This window comes from Hevea brasiliensis, chromosome 6 (genome assembly GCF_030052815.1).
Source record: "Hevea brasiliensis isolate MT/VB/25A 57/8 chromosome 6, ASM3005281v1, whole genome shotgun sequence".
NCBI classification, from domain to species: Eukaryota; Viridiplantae; Streptophyta; class Magnoliopsida; order Malpighiales; family Euphorbiaceae; genus Hevea; species Hevea brasiliensis.
Window position 1 is genome coordinate 98,963,956 of NC_079498.1, and position 26,570 is coordinate 98,990,525.

The 26,570-nt window shown below is 35.3% G+C and overlaps 1 protein-coding gene across 5 annotated transcripts in view; it reads left to right on the forward strand.

Annotated features, from left to right (window-relative positions):
• The window catches only part of LOC110644850 (ABC transporter C family member 13), a 48,857-nt gene extending 25,229 nt beyond the window's left edge, over positions 1–23,628 (forward strand). For 2 of the 5 annotated variants that reach the window (XM_021797809.2, XM_058148726.1), the window contains 23 exons: positions 10,596–10,662; positions 11,028–11,145; positions 11,263–11,379; positions 11,527–11,607; positions 11,691–11,942; positions 12,540–12,641; positions 12,727–12,794; positions 13,043–13,174; positions 13,397–13,544; positions 16,252–16,535; positions 16,705–16,861; positions 17,847–18,022; positions 18,106–18,217; positions 18,307–18,360; positions 19,314–19,436; positions 20,184–20,282; positions 20,515–20,607; positions 20,766–20,876; positions 20,946–21,107; positions 21,210–21,397; positions 21,579–21,768; positions 22,715–22,882; positions 23,305–23,628. In XM_021797809.2, the coding sequence (XP_021653501.2) occupies positions 10,596–10,662; positions 11,028–11,145; positions 11,263–11,379; positions 11,527–11,607; positions 11,691–11,942; positions 12,540–12,641; positions 12,727–12,794; positions 13,043–13,174; positions 13,397–13,544; positions 16,252–16,535; positions 16,705–16,861; positions 17,847–18,022; positions 18,106–18,217; positions 18,307–18,360; positions 19,314–19,436; positions 20,184–20,282; positions 20,515–20,607; positions 20,766–20,876; positions 20,946–21,107; positions 21,210–21,397; positions 21,579–21,768; positions 22,715–22,882; positions 23,305–23,385 (3,083 nt within the window). In that variant the 3' untranslated portion in view covers positions 23,386–23,628. Of the gene's footprint in view, positions 1–10,595; positions 10,663–11,027; positions 11,146–11,262; positions 11,380–11,526; positions 11,608–11,690; positions 11,943–12,539; positions 12,642–12,726; positions 12,795–13,042; positions 13,175–13,396; positions 13,545–16,251; positions 16,536–16,704; positions 16,862–17,846; positions 18,023–18,105; positions 18,218–18,306; positions 18,361–19,313; positions 19,437–20,183; positions 20,283–20,514; positions 20,608–20,765; positions 20,877–20,945; positions 21,108–21,178; positions 21,398–21,578; positions 21,769–22,714; positions 22,883–23,304 lie in introns of those variants that run through there. The other 3 variants (XM_058148727.1, XM_058148728.1, XM_058148729.1) reach the window with 3 other exon arrangements.
• Positions 23,629–26,570: the final 2,942 nt, after the last annotated feature.

A 26,570-nucleotide genomic window follows, 5' to 3' on the forward strand; every position in this document is an offset into this window, starting at 1 on the left:
TATCTCAAGAAGACGCCGATTTTTTCTTTCGGCCACGCCATTTTGAGATGGGGTATCCACACAGGAAGACTGATGAAGAATGCATTTTGTGTAATATAAGACTGAAATTGTGCTGAAAAGTATTCTTTGGCATTGTCACTTCTTAATATGCGCACAGAAATATTAAATTGAGTTTTGATTTCATTACAAAAGGCACAAAAGATAGAAAACAACTCAAAACGATTCTTCATTAAATATAACCAGGTAACAAGAGAGTAATCATCAACAAAAGTAACAAAATAACGAAATCCAGTTTTAGAAGTAACAGAACAAGGACCCCAAACATCAGAATGAACTAACTGAAAAGGAGATGAAGCCCGTTTATTGACTCTAGACACAGAAGGCAAACGATGATGTTTTACAAACTGACATGACTCACATTCTAGTACTGATAAAGACTGAAACTAAGGACACAGCTTCTTCATGGTAGACAAAGAAGGATGGCCCAATCTACAATGAGCTTCAAGAGGTGTTAAGGTACTAGAGCAAACAAGCGACCGCGGTACATGATTTACCAGAATGTAGAGACCACCTGACTCACGTCCTCTACCAATAATCTGCTTCGTCGTAAGATCCTGGAACAAACACTTGTTAGGAAAAAAAGGAAACAGAACAATTTAAGGTACGAGTAAGTTTACTAACAAAAAGTAGATTAAAAGAGAAATTTGCCAGACACAAAACAGATGACAAAGAAATTGACGAAGTTGGGTTCGCAGTTCCAGAACCCATGACACAAGAAGTAGAACCATCAGCTAAAGTAACAGTAGAGGAAGTGAGATTAGACTGAAAAGCAGATAGAAGACTAGAATTACCTGTTATGTGATATGTCGCACCAGAATCAATAATCCATTTGGATGAGCAAGACATAAGGCATGTAGTGAATTTACCTGACTCAGCGATTGCAGTGACAGGGGAACTGGTAGGCTTTAGAGATGCCTGATACTGGGAAAACTGTGCAAAATCCTCTGCAGATACCAAAATAGTTTTCTCAGAGGAAAATACTGTAGAATCCTCTGCTGCCATATTTTCCATCTGTGATCGCTGATTTTTCCTCTGAAGTTGCTGACAATTATATTTTGTATGGCCAAGCTCATAGCAATAATAACAAATGACTCCTCTTGAGTCCTGATTAGAACTAGCCTCTCCATTACGCTGATTACTTCTGTTGCCTGTAATTCTTCCTCTACTTCCTCTTCTATTACCCTCTTGTCCATTTGTATTACGGCTACTAAGAGCACTACTGGCAGGCTGTGAAGATTGGGTACTCTCTATACGAAGGACCCGTGTAAACGTTTCATGTAAAGAGGAAATCTCAGAACTGGAGAGAATCTGAGATTTAGCAGTCTCATACTCTGAAGGAAGGCCTGCAAGAAAACTTATAACAATCAGTTGCTCCCGTTGGGCTTGCTAAACTTTCACATCAGGATTAAAAAGCAACAATACATTAAGTTCCTCATATACCCGTTTAAAATCCATAAAATAAGCTGTGAGAGACTTATCCTCTTTCTCAGCATGGTAGAATGCCTTACAAACATCATAAATACGGGAGATATTCCCTTTATCAAAATACAGAAAATCTAAGTAATCTATCAATTCCTTAACAAATTCACAGTGATTAATTAAACTAATTACCTCACTGTGAATCGAGTTCCGAAGCTGCAAAAACAACCGAGCATCCTCCCTTAGGCAAGTTTGTCGTGTATCATCTGTAGGTGGGTCCTTAGTAAAGTGATCATCCTTATCAATGCTATGCAAATAGACCCTAACAGTCTTACTCCACTCCAGGTAATTCGAGCCATTAAGTTTGTGTTCCGTGATCTTATTCATCACCGGAATCACATCAGAAATAACATTCTTATTGTCTGCCATTTGTTGAGACAGAAAACTAACTGAAACACTAATCCAAAGTGCTTACAACCGCAAAATAACCCAAAATCACAAATCAAGCAAATACCGAAATAGGATCTAGGAGCCAAACCTCAGAAGTCCTTTAATGGTATACTGGATCAGGCAACAACACACAGTGGTGGAATGAGGGGGTTGAGGCGACACCGGCGATGCTGATCAGAGTCGAAACGGCCAGCGGACGCCCCTCCACGAGCCGGCGAGTGTAGAAACGGCAAGAACTTGAGTTGGGCGCGTGAGCCTCACGTGCTTGGATTCCGGCGACTGGATCAGAGGGGACGGCCGGTCGGCGGCCAAGGTCTCTCCTGAGCTGGGTGGTGAGAACAAATAGTCACCCTAGATAGATGACCTAGGGTAACAGTTGGTTTCAGTCCAGAAACAGACAGGAAAGAAATTCCAGATTTAGATTCCTTAATGAATCTGCTCTGATACCATGTAGAAAGAGATGATTCTCCTTAATTTCAATTAATCTGTACATGGGTACATATATACAATTGATTCCTATAATTTTGTTCTACTAATTAGGAAGAAATCGTAAATAATAAATTCTAAATAGGAATACATAATACAGAATATACAGAGAAATAATATAGTGATTGACTTTTCATAACACAACTCGAGCCCTATTCAAAGTTTTTGTGAAGATATCTCCTAATTGCTCCCCGGTTTTAACATGCCCTGTTGAGATGATCTTCTGTCAAATCTTTTCTCGAAGGAAATGACAATCAATTTCAATATGCTTAGTACGCTCATGAAATACTGGATTTGAAGCGATATGAAGAGCGGCTTGATTATCACACCATAGTTTGGCAGAAGATAAGGTCTCAAGACCCACTTCTTCTTGTAACTGACGTGTCCACATAACTTCACACACAGCTTGGGCCATAGCTCGATATTCTGATTCAGCACTCGAACGAGAAATTACAGTCTGTTTCTTACTTCTCCAAGATACTAAGTTTTCTCCAACAAAGATACAATATCCTGTAATGGATCTTCTATCAATCTTTGAACCTACCCAATCTGCATCTGAAAAGCACTCAATATTTATATAAGAGACTCATACCTGGAGCACCCTTCAAGTAACATAAAATTTGCTCCAAAGCTTTCCAATAGGTAACAGTAGGAGAGGACATAAATTAACTTACAATACTAACTGAATATGCAATATCTGGATGAGTTACTGTGAGATAATTAAGTTTGCCAACCAATCATCTATACATCTCAGGGTCCTCAAATAGTTCACCATCTCCTGCTGTGAGCTGAAGATTGGGAGTCATTGGTGCACTACATAGTTTAGCACCTAATTTACCTGCTTCTGCCAATAAATCAAGGACATACTTCCTCTGAGATAAGAAGATGCTTTTCTTACACCTTGAAACTTCAATGCCTAAAAAATATTTCAATAACCCAAATCTTTTATTTGAAACTGAGTCTGAAGGAATGACTTGAGTGAAGAAATGCCTGCAGAGTCATTTCCAGTAATGACAATATCATCAACATATACTATAAGTAGGATTAGTCCATCTTTAGAATGTCTAAAAAACACCGAATGATTAGACTTGCTCTTTTGCATAACAAACTGCTGAACTACCTCACTGAACCTGCCAAACCAAGCTCGAGGACTCTGTTTCAAGCCATAAAGGGATTTTCGAAGTCTACAAACTTTGCCTAACTCCCCCTGAGCAATAAATCCTGGTGGTTGCTCCATATAAACTTCCTCCTGGAGATCACCATGAAGGAAAGCATTTTTGATATCCAACTGATGTAAAGGCCAATCATATCTAGCTGTCAAGGAAACAAATAAGCGAACAGAAGCTAGTTTAGCAACAGGTGAAAAAGTGTCAGAGTAGTCAGTCCCATAAGTCTGAGCATATCCTTTAGCTACAAGGCGAGCCTTGAGACGAGCCACAGTACCATCGGGGTTCATTTTCACTGTAAAACCCCCTTTTACATCCAATAGCTTTCTTATCTGGAGGCAAATGCATCAATTCTCAAGTACCATTAGTATCTAAAGCCACCATTTCCTCTTCTATTGCGGCACGCCAGCCAGAATGGGACAATGCTTCAGCAACAGTTTTAGGAATGGAAATAGTGTCTAGAGAACTAACAAAACAACGAGATGGAGACAATTGATCATAACATACAAAGGAAGAGATAGGATAAGTACATTGACGCTTACCTTTGCGAAGAGCAATGGGAATATCTAAGTCAGACTGAGGAGCAGTGGATGAAATTGGATCTTCTGACGAAGAAGTTGGTGGAGGATCTGAGTTAAGAGTTTCCAATGTCCTGGAATAAACATGAACAACAGGTGAGCGATGAGGTCTAGCAGGTGCTGGTGCAGGAGAATTCTGAGGACTTGGCTGAGGACTTGACACTGGATGGACAGAATAGACTAAGAGATCATCTTCCTCCCCCTGACTCTCATAACTAGGAAAGGGAGGAAAGAATTGAGTAGATTCAAAAAAGGTAACATTAAGGGTTGGAGAAAAACATTTGTACCCTTTTTGAAGTCGAGAATAGCCAAGGAAGAGACACTTAAGAGACTTGGGATCCAGTTTAGTAACCTGTGGACGAACATCTCTCACAAAACAAGTACACTACCAAAGATACGAGGTTCAATAGGAAACAAAGATTTAGAAGGAAACAAAATGGTATAAGGAATGTCACCATTAAGCGCAGATGATGGCATACGATTAATCAGGAAACAAGCTATAGAAACTGCAACTCAACTCAACTCAACTCAACTAAGCCTTTATCCCAAAAATTTGGGGTCGGCTATATGGATTCGCTTTTTCCACTCTGAACGATTTTGGGTTAAATCCTCAGAAATGTTTAATGCTTCTAAGTCATGTTGTACTACTCTCCTCCAAGTTAATTTAGGTCTACCCCTTTTTTTCTTTCTATCCTCTAACCTAATATGCTCTACTTGTCTAACTGGAGCCTCCGTATGTCTACGCTTCACATGACCAAACCACCTCAATCTCCCTTCTCTCAACTTATCTTCAATTGGCACCACTCCTACCTTTTCTCTAATACTCTCATTACGGACTTTATCTAGTCTAGTATGGCCACTCATCCACCTTAACATTCTCATCTCTGCAACTCTTATCTTAGATGCATACGACTCTTTCAGTGCCCAACACTCACTACCATATAACATAGCCGGTCGTATGGTCATGCGGTAAAATTTTCCTTTTAATTTATTGGGAATCTTACGATCACATAAAACTCCGTGGCACGTCTCCACTTCAACCATCGGCTTTAATCCTATGACTAACATCCTCCTCACATCCCCATCTACTTGAAGGTGAGCCTAGATATTTAAAGTGATTACTTTGGGACAGTACCACTCCATTCAAACTAACTCCTTCCCTATCACCGCTTTGGCCTTCACCGAACTTGCAATGCATGTATTCTCTTCGTTCTACTTAACTTAAAACCCTTTGACTCTAGAGTACTTCTCCAAAGTTCTAGCTTCCTATTGACTCCTTCTCGTGTCTCATCTATCAGAACAATATCATCCGCAAACATCATGCACCAAGGAATACTCTCTTGTATATGTTTCGTCAGTTCATCTAAAACTAATGTAAAAGGTAAGGGCTTATGGTGATCCTTGGTGTAATCCAATTGAGATCGGAAAATCACTTGTGTCCCATCCCACTGTGCGCACAATAGTAGTTGCTCCTTCATACATATCTTTCAATACTTGTATGTACCTAATAGATACCCTCTTTTGTTCTAACACATTCCATAAGACCTCTCTTGGAACACTATCATAAGCCTTCTCCAAATCAATAAAAACCATGTGTAGATCTTTCTTCACATCTCTATATTTCTCCATCAAGCTTCTAATGAGAAAGATCGCTTCCATAGTTGAACGACCGGGCATGAAACCAAATTGATTGAGAGAGATAGAAGTATCATGACGTAGTCGATGCTCCACAACTCTCTCCCACAACTTCATAGTATGGCTCATGAGTTTAATTCCCCTATAGTTTGAGCAACTCTGTATGTCTCCCTTATTTTTAAAAATAGGTACTAAAATACTCTTCCTCCATTCATCAGGCATTTTCTTTGAGTTTAGAATCTTATTAAATAATTTAGGTAACCATGCCACTCCCATATCTCCCAAATACTTCCACATTTCAATTGGTATTTCATCGGGTCCACAGGCTTTACCCACTTTCATTCTCTTAAGTGCTTCCTTTACTTCTAAAGATCGAATCCTTCTAGTATAATTTACATTCTTTTCTATTGTTCTATAATCTATATTCACGCTATTACCATTTTGACTATTATTAAAGAGATCATTAAAATAATTTCTCCATCTTTCTTTAATGTCCTCATCTTTTACCAACACTTTTCCTTCTTTATCCTTAATGCACCTAACTTGATTGAGATCTTGACATTTCCTTTCTCTACTCCTTGCTAATCTATAAATATCTTTCTCCCCTTCTTTAGTTCCAAGTTTCTCATATAATTTTTCAAAGGCCTGTGCTCTTGCTTGGCTAACTGCCTTTTTTGCCTCTTTCTTTGCTATCTTGTACTGTTCATATGCCTCATTATTATCACATTTAGGTAATTTCTTATACCATTCCCTTTTTCTCTTCACTGCCTTTTGTACTTCCTCATTCCACCACCATCTCTCTTTTGAGGGTGGTCCATATCCTTTAGACTCTCCAAGTACTTTTCTAGCTACTTCTCTAATCTTTGATGCCATCTGTATCCACATATCATTGGCCTCCATATCTAGCTTCCATACTTCGGACTCGAGAAGCTCATTTTTGAACTTCACTTGCTTTACTCCTTTGAACTCCCACCACTTTGTTCGAGCTACACTATTTCTTCTAACCTTACTTGAATTGTTCCTAAACTTGACATCCAAGACCACCAACCTATGTTGACTTGTTAAAGCCTCTCCTGGAATGACCTTGCAATCCTTGCATAGAGCTCTATTTGTCTTCCTGGTTAAGAGGAAGTCGATTTGGCTTCTATGTTGCCCACTTTTGAAAGTCACTAAATGTGACTCTCTTTTTATAAAGTAGGTATTTGCTAGTATTAGGTCGTATGCCATAGCAAAATCCAGGATGCTTTTTCCCTCCTCATTTCGACTGCCTAAACCAAAACCTCCATGAACATTCTCATAACCTTGCCTATCACTTCCTACATGTCCATTCAAATCTCCACCAATGAAAACATTCTCTTCATTCGGTATGCTTTGCATTAAATCATCCATATCTTCCCAAAACCTTTGTTTACTCTCCTTTGTCTAGTCCTATTTGTGGGGCATAAGCACTAACTATATTTATTGTTTCTCCTTCTAGTACTAGCTTTACTAGTATAATTCTATCTCCTACTCTTTTCACAGCTACTACTGCGTCTTTCAATGTTCTGTCTATGATTATACCCACTCCGTTCTTATTTCTCTCCTTTTCGGTAAACCACAGTTTGTACCCTGAATTACCCACTTCCTTACTTTTCTCTCCTACCCATTTAGTCTCCTGAATGCAAGCAATATTCACCCTTCTCCTTTCCAAGGTATCCACAAGCTCCATCAATTTTCCTGTAAGTGATCCAACATTCCAAGTAACAACCCTGATCCTCCTCCTATCCTGCTCCTTCCTAATTGGTCTCCTTCTATGATATCTTCTATTGTTTTCTATATCTATCTTGTGTTCTGTTCCACTATTTGTTCTACTATCTGTCCTATGGACTAACTTCTTTACCCACACCCGTCCATGATGTGGGAACCCTTGCTCACTTAACACCACACCCGGGCGCCGGCATGGCGCGTCGCTTTCGGTGAACGCCCTACACCCTTGCATATTTATCACTACACCCGGGCTCCGATGTAGCGCGTCGTTAGTAGAGGACGCCCCAACGTTTATATCATTTGAATCCATATCATAGGGTGTGACGAAATTTTTACGCTGGTTGTCACCTACCGCAACCCTCCTCCTTTATCCGGGCTTGGGACCGGCTAAGCGCAAACTACTTAGGCGGAGTTAAGCTATAGAAACTGCATCATATCAAAATTGTTTAGGGACTTTTATTTGAAAAAGGAGTGCCCGTGCTACCTCAAGAAGATGTCTATTTTTTCTTTCCTCAACCCCATTCTGCGATGGAGTATCAACACAAGATGTTTGATAAAGAATGCCCTTTTGTGACATATAGGCTTGAAAATTGCCAGAAATATATTCCTTAGCATTATCACTTCTCAATATACACATAGAAGTATTAAATTGAGTTTGAATCTCAGCACAAAAGGCACAAAAAATAGAAAATGATTCCGAACGATTCTTCATTAGAAACAACCAAGTAACACGGGAATAATCATCAACAAATGTAACAAAATACTTGAAACTAGTTTTAGAAGTAATAGAACAAGGATCCCAAATATCAGAATGAAACTAACTCAAAAGGGACGAAGCCCGTTTATTGACTCTAGGTGTAGAAGGTAAATGACGGTGCTTAGCAAACTGAAATGACTCATACTCTAAGACGGACAAAGACTGAAATTGAGGACATAATTTCTTCTAGGTAGCCAAGGAGGGATGGCTCAAACGACAATGAATTTCAAGCAGAGTTAAGGTGCTGGAGCAAGTAAGAGATCGCGGTACATATTTATTCAGGATGTAGAGACCACCGGACTCATATCCTCTACCAATAATCTGCTTCGTCGTAAGATCCTGAAACAAACAATAATCAGGAAAAAAGAAAACCGAATAATGTAAGGCACGAGTAAGTTTACTAACTGAAAGCAAATTAAATGAAAATTTAGGTAGACATAAAACAAATGATAAAGAAATAGATGACGTTGGATTTGCAGTACCCAAACCCATGACACAAGAAATAGAACCATTAGCTAAAGTAACTGTAGAAGAGGTAGGATGAGACTGAAAAGATGATAGAACACTAGAATGACCTGTCATATGATTTGTAGCACTAGAATCAATGACCCATTTGGATGAGGAAGATACAAGCCATGTAGTGGATTTACTTGACTCAACAATAGCAGTGACAGGGGAATTATAGGCTTTTAGAGATGCCTGATATTGAGAAAATTGTGCATATTCCTCTGCAGATATTAAGACAATTTTCTCAAATGAGGGTGCAACTGTAGACTCATCTATTGCCATGTTTGCCATCTGAGACTGCTGATTCTTCCCCTGAAACTTTAGACAATTGTATTTTGTATGAAAAGGCTCATGACAATAATAACAAATAACTCCTTTTGAGTCCATATTAGAATTGGTTTCCCCATTACGCTGATTACTTCTATTGCTTGAATTTCCTCCTTTATTTCTCTGTTGTCCATTCATATTTCGACTAACAAGAGCACCACTAGTAGTTTGTGGAAGTTGGGTACTTTCTGTACGAAGGACACGTGTGAATGTATCATGTAGAGAGGAAATTTCAGAGCTGGTCTCATATTTTGAAGGAAGACCTGCAAGAAAACTCATAACAGCCATCTGCTCTTGTTGAGCCTGCTGGACTTTCACATCAGGGTTAAAAGGCAACAAGACATTAAGTTCTTCATATACTTTATTAAATTCCATAAAATAAGCCGTGAGAGACTTATCCTGCTTCTCAGCATGATAGAATACTTTGCACACATCATAAATACGAGAAATATTTCCTTTACCAGAATACAGAAAATCTAAGTAATCCATCAATTTCTTAACAAATTTACAGTGATTAATTAAACTAATTACCTCACTATGAATTGAATTCCGAAGTTGCAAAAACAACCGAGCATCTTCCCTAAGCCAAGCTTGCTTTGTATCATCAGTGGGTGGATCTTTAGTCAGATGATCATCCTTGTCAATACTTCGTAAATAGACCCTGACGGTCTTACTCCACTCCAGGTAATTTGAACCATTAAGTTTGTGTTCCGTGATTTTAGTTATCAGTGGAATCACATCAAAAATAATAGCTTTATTGTCCGCCATTAGATGAAATTAACAAAATTCTAACACAGATTAATAACCAACTCTGTCCCAATCTTCAAACAAATTCAATAAAACTTAGAAACAAAAGAATTCCATGAAAACAGAACCTGAAATTGCTCAACAGTGAACTGCACGGAGGAGAGAAATATTTGAGATCCAAAAGAAATGCCCCAAACTGAACAATGAACCACGGAACTGGAATCACAAAGTTGAGGCGACCCTGGGACAAGAGGTGCCACTGTCGGACGTCACCAGAGAAGAACCAGAGAAAAAAAATTTTATTTCAAAAAAAAAAATTTCAGGCTAAGGAATCTAAGCTCTGATACCATGAAGTGAATATTTTCTGTGTATTTTCTTGAATGAGATACAAGGTATTTATATACAAAGAGTCCTATAATTAAGTATTCTAATTGGGAAGAGATTCCAATAATTATGCTAACTAATTAATAAAGAATATTATGTACATAATTATAAGATTGACTTTCTATAACATGTATCTTTGGGTTTAATGCATGTTGGCCTCTCATCTGCATACACCTCTGTGTCAAGAGTGTGTGAGCATGGATTACTCAACCTCAAATTTTGTTTTTCTTTGCATTATGGATACTCATGCAGTATCACAACTTTAATGATGTTGCAGCTTATTATGCAAAAAGTAGATACCTTTCTCCTACTATTGAAATATTTTTTACGCAGTGAATAAATGGATTTCTGAATTAATTGCAAGTGCCACTGAGAAAATGATGAAGCAGAAAGATGAGAGGTACATTTTTGTGTTTAATCATTTTCTATAACAACAAAAAGATTGAAAATTTCTGAGATTCAAAAGTGCAGTTGTTATATATGCGTGATGTCTTTGAAGCTATGGCACGACATTGACTAGTCTTCAAGCAAACGTAAAGTACTTAAGTGGCCTCTCCTCTTGATGAGTCCCAATGCTTGGTGACTGGTGAGACAGTCACAATGGTCCACCCACATATTTTCCCTGCATTCCAGTTATCTTCTTTACAATAAACCAGAAATGTTCTCTCATCTCCAAGATTTTTACTAGTTTTGAGTGCCATCAAACAGTTCCATATGTACTCTTTTGATTGGCTTTTACACTCAAATAGATATGTTCCTTCACAGGATTAGAAGGACAGGAGAAATTTTGACGCATATTCGCACTTTAAAGATGTATGGTTGGGAGCATCTTTTCTCTAGTTGGCTGATGGACACAAGATCCTCAGAAGTGAAGCACTTAGCTGTATGGCATTGTACTTAATTCCTGGGTTGTCTAAGAGTAATGCAGTTTATACGCATTATTCTTTTACTTCAAATGCTTGAACAAATGTCAATCATTATGTTTGCTCTTTCATGTCAGACACGTAAATATTTGGATGCGTGGTGTGTTTTCTTTTGGGCCACAACACCAACTCTCTTCTCTTTGTTCACTTTTGGACTTTTTACTTTGATGGGACATCAGCTTGAGGCTGCTACGGTATTTTGATCATAACCCATGTGATATATTAATAATAAACTTCTTTTTGTTTCTCTATTCAATGTTTATTATTTGTTTTGGTCCATTTCTTAGCAACAATGCAATAGCTACAAAAAATATTGATTTCTTTGAGAATCTTTGTTGCAGGTCTTCACTTGTGTTGCCTTGTTTAATAATTTAATCTCTCCTCTCAATTCATTCCCATGGGTCATCAATGGATTGATTGATGTAAGTTGTATGTGTACTGCAATGTTTGAACAAATATTCCTAATGTGGTGATTTCTGATACCTGCATTTTCTCTTTGAACCAGGCCTTTATATCAACCAGGAGGTTGAGCAGGTTTCTTTGCTGTTCAGAGTACAGACATGAACTTGAACAAAGAGCTGAATCTCCTTCAGTTTTAAAAAATTACCAGTCTGACATTATCTCTGAAGACATGGCTGTTATAATGCATGATGCATGTTGTGCTTGGTCAAGCAGCGATGAACAGCAACAGAATTTGGTGTTAAATCATGTGACTTTGTCTGTTCCAAAGGGGTCATTCATTGCAATAATTGGAGAGGTTAAAATTCAAACCCAAGCCAATTTTTTTATAATTCTATATGCCTTTTACAATTACAGCTCTGAACAGGAAAAAGAAAAGGGGGGAAACCTAGATATAGCATTACTACAGCTTCGAGGTAACTTAATACCTAGTTGAACAAAAGATAATGTTATGAATATTAATAAGGGCTGTAATTGTATGGTGAAGGGAGTAGAATAAGTAGATGTAGTTGAGATGAGTTGATAACTGTATAGGAGTTGTTATAGTAGTTGAAGTAGTTGTTATAATTGACGGGAACAGTTAGTTAGTAGAAGAGATGATGTATAAATAATTGAAGAGATGTAACAGAGGACTATCTAAGAAATATCAATATTACAATCAATTTTTCTCTCTAATTCTCACTATCTTCCTTCTTCTCCTATTTCTCTTTCCCTTTCTTCCTCTATCTCTTCCTAATTTCTGTTCTTCTCTGGAATTGAGAAATACTGCTTTGTGACAGATTATAAGAAGATATACATTTTCATTCCAAGTTCTGATGATAACTCAATGAAATACTCTATTTCTACAAGTCCTGTTCTTTGTTCTTCCTTCTTCTTGCTAACATCAACTATCCAGGTTGGTTCAGGTAAATCATCGTTACTGAGTGCAATTCTGGGGGAAATGTGGCTCATCCATGGGTCAGTACATTCAAATGGATCTCTAGCATATGTACCACAGGTTTATACTCTTATTCTTGGTAGGACTTGCATAGCTTGCACCTTTTGATGCAAAATCTTTTCATTGGCCTTTGTTGAAATTGCAGGTTCCATGGATTTTGTCTGGAACAGTACGTGACAATATTTTATTTGGGAAGAGTTATGAATCAAAAAGGTATAATTCTATCATTTTGAAAAGCTTTTTACTTTTCTTGTGCTGAAAATCCTTAATGTGTTGCTTTTTTTTGTTGATTGCGAAGATTTTTCTGGCTTTATATGCCAATCTTGTTAGGAAGGAATGAGATAATTGTGGTTCTAGGTGACAATTGTGGCATATTATGCCAAGAATCCAGAAAGGCATTTTCCTGCTTTACAATGGTGGTTTTACTGATTTCTTTGATTTTTTTTTCCGCTACTTGTCAGATATTCAGATACTTTGAAGGCTTGTGCACTAGACGTTGACATTTCATTAATGGCTGGAGGGGACATGGCTTATATTGAAGAAAAAGGAGTCAACTTATCTGGTGGACAGAGAACTCGTCTTGCTTTGGCAAGGTTATATCCACCCTATATTTACTTTTTCTGCCTTCTTGATAGAGAGAAGCTTGAACTTTTCTGTTTATTGTGGCTGAGCTTCCTATATTAGTGCAAAATTGGTTTTATGTGTCTTGTTTTTAGTATTTTTATCAATGATCAGAGCATATCTTATCATCTAATGTTATTTTCTTTCTTGTTTTATAATATTTGTTTATCTGATCTGAAAATGATATGCAACAGGGCTATTTATCAGGGATCAGATGTATATATGCTTGATGATGTCCTCAGTGCAGTTGATGCAGAAGTTGCAAGGTTGATTTTACACAATGCTATTTTAGGCCCTCTTATGAATCAAAAGGCTCGTGTTCTTTGTACTCATAATGTCCAGGTAGTTGCCTTGATTCCTGTTCTTTTGCTTGAATGTTCTCATTTGCTTTTTAAGACATACATTGGAAGAAAAATGATCTCTGTCTTTCTTTCTTCTTTTTTTTTTTGGGAAGTTGTTTTATTGTAATCATGTTTTGAATTTTTTCAGTGTTTGGAGTACATAGGAGAATGAGTCAAATGAAAAAAAAAATCCTGGTCAAAGATAAAGCAGAGCCATTTTCCAGGAATGTGAATTCTTGTTTGGAAGAGGAATTTTTATCCAGGCTTTACAAACTTATTAATCACATAGTATTTCCTTATTTATACAAGCATTATTATGGCTTTCTTTATTGAAAGAATATTAAGCTTTTCTGAAGTATTTCAGACACCAGATGACCAGAATGATTCCCAAATGATCTTCAATGTTGCAACCAAATTAATAAGCTAATTTATTATTTCAAAAACTTTTGAGTGACAGGATTAGGAAAGCATCTTGCATTTTCTTTTTCTAATAATTTGTAGGAAGAAAAAGATATTGAGAAAAGAAAGAGAGTTATTGGCTTCTCTAATTCATATTTTCTTTTTATTAAATCATATACAAGACTTCTAAAATAGGAAGATAACTAAAAAGGAATAAAACCTATAAAGTAGGCTAATAATACAGCCATAATTAAGTGATATACAGCAAATAAAAAGAGAAAAATATAACAGCAAATAAATCTCTAAAATTATGGTAAATAAATCTCTAAAAATGTGCTAATCCCTAAAATCATGCTAACCCAAATCAACTCCCATTTTTCAGCATAATGCTTACCTGAAAAGACATTGTTATGTAAAGATTAGAATATTTGATAGTAAAAATTACTAACTGTATGAAGCAGCTTATGTTGTTGCTAAAAAAAAAAAAAAGGGCAACCTAATCTGATAATTGAAGTAAAACATGAATTGCAAATACATTGGCTGCTAGAGGAAAAGTTCAACATGGTGAAGATTTGTGTCACCAATCATATATTGTGCTTCTTGCATTTTCTGTGTTAAGTATAAACCTCTTCACTGTTGAAAAGGTAATAGCATGAACTTCCATCCACTTTGTACTTGCTAGCACATCTACCCTGAGAAAATGGACAGAAAAAAAAAAAAAGATACATTAGCATGACAGGAAAGAGGGAGTGAATGGTAGAAAACAACATAGATATGGGTTTTTGAGCGTGGAAACAAGTTATCGTGTGACGTAAGGAGAATATCAATGACTGGAGGAAGAAGCTAATCTGCCACAGAATCATCTCTTTCATTTTATCTACCTTCATTTGATTGTCCCTAATGATTATTTCCATTGATATCTGAGGTAGCAAATAAAACTAAGGCTTTAGCTATGATGTTACTAGATCCAATGGAGTAGTGGTTGTTCTGTAACATGTCCAGTTGACATTTGATGCATTGGTTTTGACAATAATAAAATCAGATCAACACAAGAGGGAAGCAAAAATTTAGGTTACTCTAATTCTCACCTCTTTTCGCCTTTTTTTTTTCCCTCTCTGGGAAAGTCAAAGCATTTTGATTTTTTAAAGATAGTCCTAATGGAGAATGCTATGTTTTTCTCCAACCACAATAACAGCGAGATATCCCAACTAGTTACATCATCAATTTTTCACAAAACTTAAAGGAGCTGAATTTTCAATTGATACTTGGCTTGCAATTTTAATGATGCTTATTATTAACCTTTGCATGCATAGTGTTAACTTAGGCATCCATCTGGTATCCCTTTTTGTTCCTCTGTGTCTTCTGATCACTGATGCTATCTACCCTCCTATCATGTGGTTTTATGTCATTCTGATGAGCACTTAATGTAGCTTTTGGGTAGCTGCATTGCTACTGGTTTGCTTCCTAACCTATTACTTGATGAAAGGAGGGAAGAACTAGTTTCCTCATTAAGAGGGAAAAAGATCTAGAAAGAAAGTATAAGAAGGTAGATTGGAGAGTAACTACATGGTTTCACTTTTATCTCTTTTTCTTTATAATACAACAGCAAGAAGTCCCTACATGGAAACAACTAGAGGAAGGCAAAGTGAATCAGTTCTTTCATTTGATGAGCACAGTGACAAGCACCAGCTTAAAGTTTGGTGCTTCTTAAGAAGACTCTGCTATTAAATTGGTTTGAAGAAAAAAATTCTTAATTATGAAAATGTCTTTCACAGTGTTAATGGATCTAGAATGATGAGCCTGCCTGAATGGTACGCTGGAACATCTTACATTATTTGTAATAGATAGAAAAAAGGCGATGAAAGACTTTGTTATGCCTTCTCTTTCTTGAATATCCTGTGATAATAGTATAATTGGAACTTGGATTTATTATTTGTTCTTTTCTGGATATCAAAAAAGGCTAGTTATATTAGATATAGTTTCTACAATGGCTGATGGACCTGATGGTTTTGGTTTCTTACCTTGAATGAGTTCTGTGGTAAATTCCAATATCTGGATAACTTCTAATTTATTGATAACCCATCTGAAGTTCCTTAAATGAGCTGATATTGAAAAATGAATTTATTCCAAATTTTCTGTGGCTGTTGTGTCACAACAGACATATTGCTTGGGAAGTGGAAAACTGAGCATGATTGTTGCATGCTATCTAATTGAAAATAGTTTTGTTTCATGTATGAAAAATGTTGTGAACTTAACTTGAAATTAGAATGTGCCTTGTGGATTTGAGTTGGCTGTCATGACCCTTTCAGGCAATATCTTCTGCTGACATGATTGTCGTAATGGACAAAGGACATGTGAAATGGGTTGGAAGTTCAGCTGACCTGTCAGTATCATCATTCTCAGCATTCTCTCCACAGAATGACTTTGATATATTACCAAATGTTCAAGGACGAGAGCTCAGCAAAAATACTTCTATCGAAGGCAGAAATATTTTCAGTTTGGAGGAAGAATTCATACACATTTCAGAGGAAGCACAAGAGATTGTTGAAGTTGAGCAGAGGAAAGAAGGCAAAGTTGAACTTGCTGTATACAAGTAATAATTGCCACTTAATATTTCCTAGCTTGGAAGGAATTCCAATATTTTCTAGGCAGGATGGTTAGAGATTTTCCATTTAACTTTCTTGCCGGTTGACAAAAGAAATTTAGTTTGTCATCTAACCTTTTGTATTGTTAACATTCGCAATTAATATTTTTTCCCACAGGAATTATGCAGCATTTTGTGGCTGGTTCATCACTGTTGTAATATGCCTTTCAGCTATTTTAATGCAAGCTTCTCGCAATGGAAATGATTTGTGGCTGTCATATTGGGTGGATGCAACAGGAAGTAGTCAGGCAGACTACTCGACATCCTTTTATCTGGTAATTCTTTATCCTACAGGAAAATACTACCATTAGTTATGCAGTTTGGCTGTATTAATTTTATGGGCCCTTTGCTTCTTATCCTATTTTTATTCTGCAAATAATAATCCAAGGAATGATTCTTGCTGCTGATAATATGAAGAACAATTAAGCATGTAACCTGTGACGTATTAAGTTGCCATTCACCAAGTCATAAGCAACAATCTTAAGAAAATTTAATCAACATTTGCGCAAGAACATTTCATAATGGGTAGCCCTTTCATCAAATATTGAATTGGAAAGTTTCAATAATATTAATATATGTGTATTTGATTTCCAAACTTCGTATTAGAATTTTTTTTCAAAGTATTGTGGATGGCCTATAGAGAAGTAAGTCTTCTACATTGTTTCTTTTGATTGGTGGGAATACAATTATTGATTGTGATTAAGACTTATTAAGTTTCTACATGATATCAGCACTTTGTTGTGAGATGTTTGAAAAGGCGTGGGAAGTGTTAATTAGTTTTAGTGTTATTTAAATTTGCTAATTGGAATTTTTTGCTAGACAATAATGGATTTGCTATTCCGCAATTCAATAAGACCTAAGATTCCTAGATTAAACCAAGTGACTTTATGTAGATGATGTTTTGGCTGTGCAGATGCTTGTTCCAATATTCTTAAACAAATCAAAGAATTAGATTCTTAGTAGAAAGTTACCATGCAATTCTTAAAATGACAGGTACACCATAGTCCATTTTAGTCAACTCCCAACTAAGTGCAGTGTATGAAAAATATTGCTCTTTATGATATTTTACGCATGTATTTTGCGGTTTTTTTTTTTTAACTCAAGTTTAGATATGAAGTTGTATATTGCAATTTGCCTTTATCTGTTCAGTGGGGGATCAGTTCTATTGTTTAAGTGAACATAGAGGGGGGAAAGAGGTAAGGGAGCTTGTCAACGGGAGGTTTATTTCATTCTTCTTTGACTTGGCAATCAATGTTGCAGGTTGTACTCTGCATCTTTTGTATTGTAAATTCGTCTCTAACACTGGTTAGGGCGTTTTCATTTGCATTTGGTGGCTTACATGCTGCAGTTCAGGTGCACAATACATTGCTCAATAAGATAATTGATGCACCTGTGCAGTTCTTTGATCAAACACCTGCTGGAAGAATACTTAACAGGTGGGAATAAGATGCTATTTTATGATCAAGTCATTATTGTTTTTCTGATCTTCAACCATCAACATATTTGTTATGCTTTCTAGGTTCTCTTCAGATCTCTATACAATAGACGATTCTCTTCCTTTCATTCTCAATAGTCTCCTTGCCCATTTTGTTGGCCTGTTGGGAATAGCAGTAGTCTTGTCGTATGTACAGGTAATAACAAAATTCTTCACTTTGCCCATCAGTGAAAAATCCTTTTTTTTATTTTTATTTTTTTTTTTACTGGGCTTATATGTATGCAGGTTGTCTTCTTGCTATTATTATTGCCATTTTGGTTTATTTACAGCAAGCTGCAGGTATATGTTTGATTTCAGATCGCCAGAGACATATTTCAATTATAGCATCAACTTTAAACTTTTGAAACAAAAGAATATATGCAAAAAAATTATTGTACTTTATTTACTTCTATTATTATATACAAATCAGGAATGATCCCATCTTTGGATTAAGTGAGAAATGTTTAAAATTTATAAAGTTACAACCTAAATTGGACAGATAAAAACAATTTGCATTTTTTCTGTATATGGATTCCAAAATTTAGCAACCTAATATCTTTGCTTCTGCATCATCACTCTCTCCCCATTCCCATTGACGGATACACTTTCAAAAAAGAGGGGTCAACTGACCCCCCTTTTTATAAAAATATTCCATACACATATATGTATATGTTTAAATTGACCCCTCATAAATTTAATTATTGAACCCTCTTTGTGATAAACATTCAAATAGATTATTCATTTGTATGACTTACTTGAATCTAGTAGCTCTTCTTTTCACATGAAAATGTTTGGTTAGATTAATTTAATTCTATCCTACTAAATTTTTATATGATAAAATCTTAATACTTGAAAATAAATTTGAAAATTTTATTTTTTATATGTTGATCCCAGGAAAATTTTTTTCTAGATCCACAACTGCTAATATGTTACATGCTGTGTAAACCTCTTAGAACATGCTACAGACATTAGGGAATCACCAGTTTACCAGGATTAATCCTTCAGTAAGGAAATATAGGATCTTATACATGACGTAGTATTGTATTTTATCTCATTTTCTATGAAATAGATTATATCTTCTTCAGTACATGCATAGCAATGTTCTTTGTTTGTTAGATTATGACTATAGCTGATTCCTTCCTCAATTTTTTTTTTTTTTTTCATTTCTGTAATTTTTCACTGTTCCCTTTATATCTAAAATGGAGGGAAATATGTGAAGTTTAAAGCTTTCTACTCAGTCAGAAGTTCTTCAGTTCTTCTACAGATCAACATCAAGGGAACTGCGAAGGCTGGACAGTGTTTCTCGTTCTCCTATTTATGCAACCTTTACAGAGACACTTGATGGATCATCTACTATAAGGGCATTTAAGTCCGAGGTAGACATTTGAATGTATCTCTTTAGAATGATTTGTTAACACTGACAGTCAGTTACATCTATTCTCTTCAGCTGTCATAAATTAGAAACACAATCATTTGGGGAAAACAAATATTAGAAAGGAAAAATGATGTCCATCACAAGTCTCAAGAAGCTAAGGAAAAGATTTTTAAAGTGATTTTATATGTGTGTCAGGAATATCAATATCAGATGAGCAGTTAGTGCTTTGCAATGAAACCATTTCAAAGTTGTATAGTTTGTGTTTAAGTGATGTCATACTGTCCCATAAAATTTGAATGGGGGGAGTTTATTATCTTCTCAATAAATTTAAGATTTGCTATCCATTTCTAGGTAAATTAATTGCTGCGTGTATGAAACATTTTTTCACTATTTTCAGCATTTAATTGTGTTTGGAGGCGTAAGAGAAATTTCATACCTGAAATAATTTACCATTAATGATTAAATCTTTGTTTTGGAAGTACGTCAAAGTAAACTTAAGATATCAGATTATCAGTGATTACATTTTTATGCAGATGTAGATGAAAGCATCTGCAGGATTTTCTTGTGGCAAACACTAGGGTATTAGATCATAGACTTCAGACAATATAGGATTAGTGCTGGCACTAGAGATTGAATCCATATATTCTCTTCCATTAGAACATATTTGTACTGATATACTGGATAAATATTAATATATATAATTAAATGAAAAATTACATAGGCACTGACTACAGATGGTTGTGAACAGGACTGTTTCTTGGTCAAATTTATAGAGCTTGTGGCCTTATATCAACGAACTTCTTACTCGGAGATCATAGCAAGTTTGTGGCTTTCCCTGCGTCTCCAGGTATATATCAGAGGTGAAAGGACTGCCTCAATTTGACTATAAACTATAAATTTTCTTAAACACAGGATAATGAAAATGTTCATACAAAAAGCAATCTAAAAGCAATTTAATGTGTGAAATTTTTGTTTTCAATGGGAAACTTTCAATTACTATTTGCACTTGGAAAAAACAGGATCTTATATGTGAACTCTTCTGGTTACTGAAACTGACCAGTAGATTTCTGTTTTTTTAGTTGTTGGGAGCGTTTATCATCTCATTTGTTGCTATGATGGCCGTTGTTGGATCCCGTGGCTATTTGCCAATTAGTTTTGGTACACCTGGGCTGGTACTTTCTTCAAACTTCTCTTTTGTATTCAATTTCAGCCCATCACATTTTAGCTTTCACTTTCAGATACCAGCTGCTTAAAGTAATGTGATTGTATTAATTTCACTTATTCTTTTGAATCCGGATGCATAATTTGATTATTTATTTTCTTTTTTCAGGTAGGTTTGGCTCTCTCATATGCAACTCCAATAGTGTCATCGTTAGGAAGTTTTTTAACAAGTTTTACTGAAACAGAGAAGGAAATGGTTTCTGTTGAGAGGGCTCTTCAGGTATCAAGACCACAAGATGCACTCTGTTTTACTTCTCTATTAATTACTTATGCGATTTACTCTTTGTAGTATATGGACATTCCCCAAGAAGAGCTCAGAGGATCCCAATCTCTGAATCTTGATTGGCCATTTCAAGGATTGATTGAGTTTCAGAATGTTACAATGAGATACATGCCATCCTTGCCGCCTGCACTAAATGGTGTCACTTTTACCATTCTGGGAGGGACACAGGTCAGTGCACATTTTGACCGAACTTTACATTTTATGACTTTGTTTTGGAGTATAATCTTTCTAGTGGCCAGGTTTTCATGTTGTAAAATTAAATTCAAGTAGGTAGGGATCGTTGGAAGAACAGGTGCTGGAAAATCCAGTGTCTTGAATGCTCTTTTCCGCCTCACTCCAATATGTAGTGGATGTATTTTGGTTGATGACCTTAACATAACTCACGTTCCTGTTAGAGATCTCCGTGCACACTTTTCTGTTGTTCCCCAGAGTCCGTTCCTATTTGAAGGATCATTAAGGTACACCTGTGCAATGTAATTTGGTGATCATTTGTCTGGCTAGTGGCTACCATGAACTTTTGGATGTCATACTTCCTTTTATGTTAAAGTAGATTTCACATTGCTGTTCGAAATCATTTGATAATACCAACTTTAAATAATTAGATTTTGCATTGGTTTTGCATGCATTGTGAATTTCTAGGGATAACCTAGATCCACTCCGGATGAGCAATGACCTGGAAATCTGGAATATTCTGGAGAAATGTCATGTCAAGGAGGAAGTAGAAATGGCTGGCGGACTGGATATTCATGTAAAGCAATCTGGATCATCATTTTCTGTTGGGCAAAGGCAGCTTCTATGCCTTGCACGTGCTCTTCTCAAGTCTTCTAAGGTAAAAGAATAATATTTTCTGTTGTAATAAGTTGATACTATCTGGTCCAGAAATGGAACCAAGTACTTCTAATTAATTTGCTTGTAAATGTGTTGCAAGTAAGTATGTTTGTTGATATTTTTTGATAGAGCAACTTCTTTTGGGTAAATGAAAATATAATAAATTATTTCAAGTGTTGATTTAATGCTTACATGACTAGGAATTAAACCTAATGATTCACTACAAAAACATAATCTGTTTAATGATAATGACGCCAATTTATTCATTAAACATCAGTGATCAGTCATAGTGGAGAGAGAAGACATTTCTGAGTTTGTATGTGACTATGAGCTGTATGGCTGATTAAGTAGGTTAAGAAATCCCTTCTAAGATGTTCATATCTTCACCATCTATAGAAAGATTGCAGTTAGGGCTTGTGCCATATTGAATTTGATAGGTGATATCTCTTTGGTTTTGTTTCCCTTGAATTTCTGCTTATGTTGGTTATTTGGTATGCCATATAGTCTCTTAACTGGTCCAAGTGGAAGTAAAAGTGTTAGAACTTTTCTTTTTTTTTTTTTTTAAATGGTGAAATGAGGAAGAATCTGCTAATACACACACATAAAAGGATGGAAAAGGGAGAGCTCATAATGTATAACCAGAGTAGTTCTTCTGTAGACTTCATGACTCTGGAAATGAAGGACTACAGATTTTCTGGAATTTGCAATGAATTTTAGGAAGAGAATATGTCTTATGCAACTGCATGTGTGTTTTGAGATGGCGAATGAGATTACTAGTAAATTCTTGGGTTGTTTTGGATAAATCAACAACGAATGCTAACAGTCAAAATAATTAGGTGCTGCAGAGAGTAAACTTACAGGGAAGAATGCATTTATATTTTCAGGGGAGGGTATGTGTGTTCATTTGAGACGTGATTAAAGATTACTAATACATTATATATTCTCAGGTACTTTGTTTGGACGAATGTACAGCTAACGTGGACACTCAAACAGCTTCAGTACTACAGAATGCAATATCTACTGAATGCAAAGGCATGACGGTGATCACAATTGCTCATCGAATTTCCACTGTTATGAATATGGACAACATCCTTGTTCTTGACCATGGGAATGTGGTACGCTTATTTTCTGTCTTTATTTTTTCTTCTTTAATTATATTTATTAAGTAGCGGGCATAATCACTTAATAGTGCCAAGTTTTCCCATGAAGTAATGTGCTACTTCCAGACAGGCCTACGGCACACTGGAGCTGGCTTCCCCTAAGCTTGTTTTAAGACAGTTAAACTTCAAATCAACATATAATGTTGTATGCTATTCTAAGTTCAGTGGAACTGATGGGTTAAAACTTTCAAAAATACCATTTTATTTGTTTACTATTGCCGTTCCTTCTATTATTTATAAAAGTATCTTTCTTGCTACATAGGGATGTTTCCTTGTTACTATAACTGTAGTCATTGTAGTTCAAGAGTTCTATTGCTACTTGGGACTGACTATTTCACATTGCATGAAAAGCTGAAACTGCTTTCCTGCCTGTGCAGATTGAGCAAGGGAACCCACAAACTCTTCTACAAGATGAATTCTCCAGATTTTCAAGATTAGCTAAAGCTTCTACTATGTAATTGCCCAACTACTTGCATAGGTCATTTAGGACATATTAGAATTCAACACGTTTCAGGATGCGAGGCTCTTTGTTAATTGTCAATTATCTTATCCCAAGTTATCAAAGCCAGTTATCATTCTAAACATGGCCAGTTAGCTAGCCATCCACAGATAATGATGCATAGTATTATCATTATACATTAGGGCATGTTAACTTGGGGAATAAGGAACTGTAGCTGGTTGAATTTTTATGATTTTTTTTTCCGTTGGTGGTGTAATTTTTTTTTTTTTTTTTTGCTTGTTTAATTTTCTTATTAGTGCAAATCTGGTATCTAACAGAGTTAAATAGTGGAAATGATCTATATGGCTTATTTGAACTTATTTGAGATTAAAACTTAGTTGTACAATTTTCTGATCGCTAGAAATCATTAATACTGCCTGAGGTGGCCATGTATGACCACCTTAAGCAAATCAACCAAAAAAGACTAACAACAAAACTTGGCATCATTCTAAGAATTTTGGAATCAAGTTAATCACTGATCATTCTGGGATGTACAATCTTCCATTTCGCAGCCTGCCATGGAATCATAAAAGAGGAAACAAATTTAAGTTTAAACGCTCTATCGGCATTGAGAGCACTACCTTAATTTGATATATTCATCTGATTTTGGCCATTTCCAAAGGATTGACACGTGTTGCACTGTGGCTCGCATATTACCAATAAGTGTTCATGATCAACTATAAATAATTAAAGCAGTGAGTGATTATCTTAAAAAAAAAAAAAAATCAATTTAATATGAGACGAATTCCTGACAATTTCATTGGAGAATTCGGTGAAATTTTTCTCAAATGAAACAAATGTCCTCCTCTATCTCGTTCACGTGTCGGGTTTTTGTCTTTTCGGACGCATTTTTATTGACACTTGTTATCTCTTCTCGATGACTTTCAATTCCATTTTTTGAAATCTTTGATCCTAAGAGTTTTAGTTGCTTTCTAAGCCTTTGCTCTAGTTGTCAGCATGCTTTTCTTCCCCGTCGGCGGAAGGCGGCAGCACTGGCATGACTGGGTGGTTATCGTCTCTGATGTCTGCCTAGGGTTCGTAGGTTGGGTGGGTTGGACTGCTCTTTGCTTGTTGGGTTGCCTTTATGCTGGGTTTGTTCTTTGGGTCTATAGGTTTCTTCCTTGGCCTTTAGAAGACCTTGAAATGCAATGAATTAATGTTTGCAGAAAAGAAAAACTGAGCGACTGAAGGGCCAGCAATTGTTTCTGTTCATTGGTAAAAAAACAATAGGGAAAAATATAATCTAGTGCCTGTATTTTCACGCCTTTGCCATTCAAGGGCTAAAGAAAGTTTCCTCGCAATTTAGGAATATAACTACTACGTCATTAGTACTTTGGAGATAAAAGTAGCTTAATTCTACGTTTGACTAATTACTATATTGGTATCAGCGTCACATTTGATGATATGTTGACATCGGCACTATAGTAGTTGAATTAGACATATGATTATTAGGTGCCACATTAATATGAGCATGTCTTACTCATATGGCGTTGACATCAGCATAAATGTGGTAATGATGTTAGAATGCCACAACAATGCTATCAAGGCTGTTAGCCCCCAAAATGCCAAAGGTGTAGTAGTTGAATCTCTAAATTGCAACGAAAATTTTTTTAAAATATATATATATAAATTAAAAGAAAAGTTCAACTAGGAAGTGGACTAAACCTCACAGTCTATATTCAATATGTAAATTATATAAAAACAAACATAAATTTAGATAGCACACGGCACCCTTTCTCGAAGGTGGATAATCAGAATAGTTATAGTGGGTGTGGTGGTCTCAAAACAACGTTCGGCTGCGGCGCATGCTTTCAAAGGCCTGGATCGAATCTGCCATTTTGTACCATTGTTTTCGATATGATAAAACGATGATCATATATTTATTTAATATTATAATTAAATAAAACGATGATTAAGAGAGAAAATTTTGATGTTTGGGTCTATATAATAAGTAAAGGGAAAAAAATAACAAGAATAAGGAGTGGGGTTTTGACACATGTTAGGGTTCAAGAAAGAATAAAAAGAAGAAAGATGTAAGGGTAGTGGGCTTTAAAGTTGATCCCTCGACACATGGCTGTTGCCTATATTTTAATGTCTTACATTGGACTGCTTTGCTTTTTAATGTTAGTATGGTTGGTGGAATTTGTGTTTTCAGCCGAAAGGATTAAAAGGGTTCTTTCTTTTTCTTTTGTGTTGCGTTGGGGACCATAGACAGCTTCATTATTTTCTTTAACCCTTTAATCAATTTATATAATAAAGTAGGATTAAGAGAATATTATATCATTTTAAAAGTGATTGTGAAGGTTTTTTAAACGAATCTGTAAATTAAATAATATGTTTTTAATTATTAGATTAAGTTAAGTTAGATAAAATGAATATAAAAATTAAGAAAATCGAAATCTCAGCGTAAAGAAGTTTCTTGATAAGAACGTAATGGCAGATTTTTTAATTTTATAATTAGAATTATGAAAAAGTGTAGAGAGAGATTCCTTTACCATGCATGTATCTCTTGATCCACTAAAATGAAGTGTTTTTTTTTTTAATTGTATAATTAGAATATCATCCATGAAAGGATGTTTCATCTTGATTTTTAATCAATGATTCAACTTTATTAGATTAATTATGGGTCTGTTCGGTATTATTATTGAAAATGTTATTTAGAAAATTATTTTTTTAAATATATTATTTAGAGAGTATAAAAAAATAATTTAAAATTAAATTTGATAAATTTTAATTATAAGAATATTAAAATAATAATTTTTTTTAAACTATTTTTTTAAATAACATTTAAAATGATATTTTTATTTAAAAAAATAGTTTCGTCCCTTCAATGTCAAACATTCATTATAATTGATTTTCGTCTAATAAATTTGAATGGAATTTTAATAAAATTTAGTAAATTATAATATAAGATACAAAATATAATGATTTTATTTATATAAATTAAATTTTAATAATAAATATATTAGAATTAGAGAGATGATTATATATATATATATATATATATATATATATATATATATACACACGATGAATATAGAGTAATAAGATATCAATGAATTTTAATTTAATAATATTAAAATTATTTTTAGGATTGTAAGAGTTAAAATTCAGATCTTAGTCTTAATTGTAAAAAAAAAAAGA